The 7,308-nt window shown below is 41.6% G+C and overlaps 1 protein-coding gene across 2 annotated transcripts; it reads right to left on the bottom strand.

Moving 5' to 3' along the window:
• Positions 1 to 1,342: 1,342 nt before the first annotated feature.
• Positions 1,343 to 4,210, bottom strand: LOC130905533 (uncharacterized). 2 transcript variants are annotated; one of them, XM_057819050.1, is made up of 6 exons: positions 4,176 to 4,210; positions 2,912 to 3,102; positions 2,568 to 2,662; positions 2,387 to 2,478; positions 2,211 to 2,306; positions 1,343 to 2,149 (listed from the first exon to the last, which is right to left on the bottom strand). In XM_057819050.1, the coding sequence occupies exons 1-6, from the start codon at positions 4,195 to 4,197 to the stop codon at positions 2,124 to 2,126; spliced, it is 522 nt and encodes a 173-aa protein (XP_057675033.1). In that variant the 5' UTR covers positions 4,198 to 4,210; the 3' UTR covers positions 1,343 to 2,123. The 2 variants fall into 2 exon arrangements, with proteins under 2 accessions (XP_057675033.1, XP_057675032.1); XM_057819049.1 differs by having other exon boundaries at positions 2,568 to 3,102.
• Between the last annotated feature and the right edge of the window lie 3,098 nt (positions 4,211 to 7,308).

Below are 7,308 nucleotides of genomic sequence, written 5' to 3' on the forward strand. Positions count from 1 at the left end.
TTCATCTTCATCAATTAACTAAAAACTAATGCATATTGTCGAAAATATCAAAACTTGAAAATAAGTGCAACAGTAATAACAGCTGTACAGCTGCACCATTTTATGCAAACATATCACACACACACACACCCCAGCACGCAAAGGGGAACAGGTGTGATTCTCAGTGCAGGTCTCTCACAGTACAGAGAGCCTTCAAAGTCAGAACAGCCGACTCTTACATTTTGTCTTGTTCACTAGCAACTTAAACAGTGAATTATATGCACAATTTTAGATTTTATATTACAAATATAAAAGATACCTACTTTAATGTGTTCCTTGGCCCTGCTTTCTATGAATTTTCATGTTTTGTCTCGTAGTGGCGTTTGATACTTGTTGTGCGACACACAAACTCTCTCGAGGCATAATGCACAAAAAGAGCTACCAGAAGTAACCAGGCAACCAGTTGTTACCGGTATCCCCAAGGGGCCGCTGTCCCCTACAATATGATCGGCTTGCTAGTTAAGCGTAGAAGAAGAATTGGGCGTCTGGGCGAGAAAAAGAGGGAGCGATGGAAGGTGTTGAGAGAGAGCGGAGAGCGCCGTGAAAAGGAGAGAAGAGGCTGTGTCCCCCGCTGGTCTTTGTTTTGTTTAATAAAAGTCTCCAGTAAAACGCCATCCAACGCGTCACAGTGTTTTTATACACATTGCCACCTCTCCGAGGTAAGCACGGGACGAATCGACGGCAACGAGCCACGTTAATCGCCGGTCCACTCCATACTACAGTGCAAGCATCGCTTCACCCGCTGCTCTGACCTGACGGCTGGCAATCGGGGTCCAACCGGAGTGTTGCGATGCGCCGGGACAGGGGTGTACAGCCCCGTATCTTAAGCGACTGGCCTCCGCGCCGGGGCGAGGGTGTGACATCGGGATCTCAATTCAAAGTTAAAGCGACGGGGCTCCCGGCGCGGACGCCGGCGATTCGCCGGCTGTCTACTCGCTTACTGGCCCGCCGGCCTTCACGCTGGGGCTTGGAGTAACAGTACCAAAAAGTGCAGATTGGTAACACTGTGTACTTCCACCAGCTCTCTGACTGGTTGGCTTCGTGACACGTTAGTAGCGGGTGCTGAATTGAGCGCTCAGAGGAAAAAAAAAAAAAACGACGAGCGCAGGAATTGAGAAATTGAAGAGCTGGAAGTGTGCTCAAAATCCATAATTGTTCGCAAATAACGCTATAGGCAGAGGGGTCGGGAGGGACGCTCCTGTAAAGCCCTAAATAACAGGGCGTGCAACTAAAAATGTCTTAATTTCAGGTTAAAAAAAAAAAAAAAAATTTTTTTTTTTTTAAATTATTTTGCCATGCGCTCGCGTGTCACTGGTTAACCCTTCGCGTGCCAGTGGTGACACGCGTGTCATAGGTTGCCGACCCCTGGTATAAAGGATGGGTGACTTTGTACTGGAAGAACAATATTATTCATTATACAGAGTAAAACCAAGCACATTTTTGAATTTACTGTTGAGTTTTCAGCAAAGTGGACTAAAATCAATAGCAAGCTACACTATTGAAAAGGACGTGAAATCTCGTTTGGATTGGGGGCTTTTTTGAATTCAGGAATCTTTTCAATCAGTTCTTTGACTTGTTTTGAATCCTTTGACTTGTTGCTGAATAGGTGATAACAGCCACCACACTTATGAACAATTTCTGAGAGATTATGATTTTGGTCGATGTGTTGTTGAAGTTCTTCATCAATGTCATCTCCATGGGTGAAAAGGACAATTGACTTTTCTCTGATATTTTGACCAAAACTGCTCTCCAGCTTCTGCATGAAGTCACTATCAAAATTTGTAACGCGACCTGACTGAAATACGAGTAATATCACACAATTCTCAGTAATGTAGGATTTACACTTGTCTACTTCCTTCTGAGAATTATGTAGCGTGTCTCTGAAGAAGTCTGGAGTGTCGATCACATCTACCGGTCTTCCAAACAGATTCCTAACATTTCTCACCTCAACCGTGGTTGTAACCGGTTTAGATCTAGGTAAAGATTTGAAGCCCTTTTCTTTATATCCATCAACAGTCTGCAAGATGGTATTTGCAGACGCACTCTTTCCAGTTCCAAAGCGTCCCATTACTATGATGTTGAAGTCACTTTCGGGCATTGTTCACTCCACCTGAAAGGGACAATTTTATTTATCAATTAAATTTTATCTTAGCCCTTAGTACAAAGCATACTTCGAGGATATGCAGCTCTTCGTGGATGTGGAAAATGCTCCTTTGGGGTGATTGAACCTCCTCGACTTGCATTATCTATATCCGTTGCGTCAGATGCTGTCAAGATGCAAAATAGGATCATCAATAGTTGGTATATATTTGCATTATTGTACAACGTGCCCTGACTGGAGACGTACATGCAATCAGTTGTGGCGTCTGACCAATTCTGTTGCCTCTCCCAGCCAGTTTTGTAGGTCCTGGTCTTGTCTTGGTTTCCACTTCTGAAGACCTTGGCAACGATTCAAGATTTCATCTCAATTGCATCTCAGGAAACAGAATGGTCTTTATAATCAACTAAAATGATCAAAAACATTTTACCTTGTCATCTTTAGTTGTTCCATTCTTCGCTCTATAACTCGCCAACTGTGATCTTTGTAGTCATACAGGAATGATGGACGAGCCGCACCCCATATCTTACAGTCAGTGGCAAGGTTTTCATTGAGCATTCCTAACTGAATGTTGTTATCTTTCAGATAAAGAATTGAATCGTACAATTCTTGTTTTTCAAAAATGACAATCAAATTATGTTTGATTGAGTTTCCAAAGAATTTCTCGAGTTTTCTCATTTGTTCCACAACATCTTCACAGCCTTTGTTTTCAGAATCAATAGCCAGGAGGAACAAATCAGGGCCAGGGTAGGCCAAAGCTAATAAGTCTATCACCTGTTGGTCTGGAGCGGGGCAGTCTTCAAAGAAATTTGGGACGTTGATAACTTTGAATGAATGGTTTTCTCCAACACCGAAGTCCTTTGATATCTTTCTAAAAACATCGTCATTTGCAAGGATCAGCTTTCCAATGTGATTGTTTGATAACATTCGCTTTCCAAAGAGAGCAACTGTTAAATGATACACAGCTGAAAGATAAAAAGAGCAAGACCAATATTTCAGATTAAAACTGGTGAACAAACCTTTGTAGAACAATTCATTTCTTCAATAACCAAGAGCCAAAAAACAGGTTACACAGATCACTAATACTGTCCATTTCAATAAAATATTGTAAGTTTCTAGCCTGATTAATTATTTTTACCAAGATATGCTTACTTATGCACTTAATCGATCAATTCGTACAGCAACGTGAATCCTCCTCCTACTCCGAATTAAATTTATATTTCCTTTGGATCGACAATATCGTTCGAAAAATTCGCACTTGATCCAGAACTGCTGAAAAACGCATCCTCCTCCATTGTGTCCAATGTTAAACAGATTCAGTTTGTCATTGCCAGGATAACAACGAAATTCAGATTAGAGTTCCAACAACACTATGTAGTCAGTACCCATTAAAAGTGCTTGGTGCAGAGCAGGATAAAGGTAAAGAGTCCCCAGTGCCCCCCAAAATCCCCATCATAAATAAATAATAAATATGAATAACCTTGCATTGACAGAGACGTCCATACTCCCCCTCCCTCTTTATAATGTTTAGAGCAAGATAAAGGTAAGTGTCACCCAGTGGTCCCCTACAAACACTTCACCTAGTGACGTCATCACCAAGATGGAGGCGGCGGAGTGCTATGATGTGTTGGCGCTGTCACATTCCACTACCCATTAAACACGAAAAACTAGGGATCACTGCAGGTGAAATTACTCATCACTTCTTTTACATGCTTTTAAAACACATTTGCACAAGCACTGAAACATTTTGAAATCATTATTAATGTTGTACTTATTTGAGTTTTAATTTGATGAAAAGGTATGCCTGGACACTTCCAGATTGAGGGGTTAACAATTAACTTACAATAGCAAAGGCAACTATTTCGTAAATAATAATTGGTGAAGAGGAGATAGTGAAAATAAAAACAATCCAGCTGCCATTTACTACAAAAGTACATTTGGTAATTATTGTGAATTCTGTAATTGTTTTACGAAAATACATGTATGTAAATAGCATGTACCCAAATATGGGTTGAAAATATATATGATTTATACTTACGTGATGGAGTTTGTTCATTCATTGTGTTAGGAAGTATTGCTGCACAAGTTATGGAAATAAATGGAGTGAAGCTTTCTTAAATACAGTGACACACCAGGGGATGGAATGCGGAACAGTGGTATGCAACAAAGCCGAAATTGAACCTGATATTTTTGAGTCCCAGAGAATCAGTTTAAGATCCTCCTAAATCCCTTAAAGTCAAATTTTCAAGTCCAAGCAGCCCCCCCCCCCCCCAAAAAAACGATACAGGTTGTGCCGAAAGTAGTTCAAGACCTGAATATTTTATTTGTATGTGTGTTTTTTTTCATTACATTTACACTTACAGATAAAAAAAGTACATTGATGAAGTTTCTTCAACACTAAGAAACTTCTCAAAACTTTTCAAAACAATGCATGATAAATAAGTTAATTTTCACCATTTTTGCCCCAAAACCAGTTCAACAGTCATTTTACTCACAAAAAAACAGTCGAAAATGTAACCTTATTATCCGAAAAAGAATATTCTCAACCAGGGGTGAAAGTGACTAGAATTTTTTGCTGGAACTCCCTGGCTCCATTTTTTTAAAGGGGGTGAGAGGGGGGTGTCAAACCTCCTAAAACCACTGAAATGCATCAAATCATGGGTTCAATCCCTGGCCTTGGCCTTCCTGTGTGGAGTTTGCATGTTCTCCCCGTGCCTGCGTGGTTTATTTTTTATTTTTTTATTTATTTTCCCTTCAGGCATGACAAATCCAAACAAACATACTGCATTTATATGTGTTTACAATTAATTCAACCCGAAAAGAAAAGGGCTGACGGGAGAAGCCGAAGCTTATTGAAACCCGTCCCCAGTATACCATATAGGACGCAGAAAATATCAAGTATCAATTTTTGACATTCAGATTTCGTAATGACTACAAGTTTTTTTTATTTTATTTTTTTTTATAATAACCATCCCCTCTGATTGGTCATTTTCCCAATAGTCCATAGTCGATCGTGGCTCGTTATGTTGATTAGATCCAGTAGACTAGTTCCTAATTCAGTAATTAGTTTATTCAATTGATTCGATCCAGAAGATAGGGAATAGGTGTGGACCGATGGGAGGCCGTGTCCGCCACCCTTCTTTTGTTGACTTAAAGGAAACATCCTCGATATCGTTCCTCTTCGAGTGTGGTCAGACACAGCGGCCGCCATCTACCCCAGCTATCCTCCACAATGTCCAGACTTTAAGGTGTTTTCCGGGCAGGCGCGTTGTCCAGGTTCTGACCACACTGTAAAGCAGAGTCCGTTACTTGGGTTGATTAGTTTTCATAAGCTGCCAGATCTTCGACTTGCTTGATAACTTTCATTTTCTGGTCTTGCGTTTTGACGAAAATTCTGCAATCTGCGGTCCATGTACTCTCAATCTTTCCGGCTTTCTTCAGTTGACGTGCCTTTCTTGATATTTCAGCGTTGCGGCGGGTTAGATTCTCATTGAAGAAGATGTTGGATCCTTTCAGGAGACGACCTTGTTTCAGGAGAGCTATCTTATTCTTTCGATCAGTAAGCTTCATAAGTATCATTGGCGGTTTATTCCCTCGTGAAGCTAGCGGAAAGCATTGTTGAATGAATTGCTGTTCCACTCTTATTCCCAATTCTTGTAACTTGCCAGTCACCTGTTTTTCCAACATTGCGTAGTTTGGTTCATGGTCCCCCTGAACAACTTGCGAATATGCGCCTGTTCTCACTTTGATGCCGGTGATAAGCTTCCAGTTTTTTGATACGATCATCTCTCTCTTTCATCGTCTTCTTCAGTTGCTCGTTTTCCTCAAGATGTCTTGATTCTGCTTCAAGAGGTCCCGATTTTGGACCAAGAATTCAGAATTCAGCCATAATTTGCTCTAATTTTAGCTCTAATTTTTGCATAGAAGATTTTAAATCTTCCATTTCTTCGGTCTTGTCAGTCTTTTCTCCTCTTTTCGGTGCATTAGGCATATTTGGTAGGTTTTCTCTCCCAGCTGGCGCCTGAGTTATCAGAGACAGATAACGGAGCTCAGGAAAACGCGTCCTTCGCTTTCGAGTGTCTGTTTTCTCCGGGTACTCTGGTTTCCTCCCACATCACCAAAACATGCATGGTAGGCTGATCGAACACTCTAAATCAGTGGTGTCCAAACTATTCCACATAGGGCCGCAGTGGGTGCTGGATTTCGTTCCTACTAAACAAGACGACATCTTTTCACCAATCTGGTGTCTCGCAAGTGTAATCAGTTGACTGCAGTCAGGTGCTGCTTGTTTTAGCACAAACTTCTTTGGTTAAACTGTCCGTGCTCGATTGGTAGGAACAAAAACCAGGACCCACAGGGGCCCTTGAGGACAGGTTTGGACACCCATGCTCTAAATTGTCCCCAAGTATGACTGTGTGCGCGAATGGTTGTTTGTCTCTTTGTGCCCTGCGATTGGCTGGCAACTGATTTAGGGTGTACTATGTCAAATACTGGGATAATTTTAATATTTAGGTGGCTTGCATTTTGTGGCTGACATGCTCCATGTCCCCTCGTCCGACGACCAGCGACATCAGTCACACATCCCCCCGCCGGGAGAGCACTACACTCGGCTTATTGCCCTCTTCATGTGCCCGATGTTCTGTCAAATTTTCGGACCGATCAGAAATTGCAACTGTGTGTTAAAAATAGCCGCAAATACAGCGATTACAAAGTAAACACTGCAAACTTTCTTTAAATAAAGGACTACTGATGTTTGATCATGGATGGGCACGTAAAAAGCTCTCCTCATACACATATTGTCATGTTAGCTGCTTAAAAACTGCAGCAGCCCTCCTATGAGTCTCATTATTAGCATTACAGTATTTTGCCATATTAGTGTTAACCATTTGGCAGCTACACGCTCCTTCCGACGTCGGCCGGTTTGTCCAGCGGTCATTGTCCAGTCGCTTCCCCGCAAACGAGCCCTCTGCCCTCAGCAGGGGAACAACAAGCTCTAACTTGTTCGGTGCCGGGCGGGTTGCCGATCAGCGAAGACAATCAACAACCCAGTCATCATGTGAAATGATCCGGGCTAGTTATGTTTGATTTTCCTTTTTTTTAATTTATTTATTTTTATTTATTTATTTATTTTTTAACCCCTCCTGTTCAGCTGTTTGACACAGAGAATGGAA

Source organism: Corythoichthys intestinalis, chromosome 17 (assembly GCF_030265065.1).
Source record: "Corythoichthys intestinalis isolate RoL2023-P3 chromosome 17, ASM3026506v1, whole genome shotgun sequence".
Lineage (NCBI taxonomy): Eukaryota > Metazoa > Chordata > Actinopteri > Syngnathiformes > Syngnathidae > Corythoichthys > Corythoichthys intestinalis.

What these genes read in the sequence shown, in the direction of transcription:
- LOC130905533 (XM_057819049.1), bottom strand. Translation starts at nt 4,197, where the DNA reads ATGAATGAACAAACTCCATCAC. An exon ending in GACGCCACAACTGATTGCAT is followed by an intron (nt 2,307 to 2,386) that starts GTACGTCTCCAG and finishes GCATCTTGACAG; the next exon opens with CATCTGACGCAACGGATATA. An exon ending in AAGAGCTGCATATCCTCGAA is followed by an intron (nt 2,150 to 2,210) that starts GTATGCTTTGTA and finishes TGTCCCTTTCAG; the next exon opens with GTGGAGTGAACAATGCCCGA.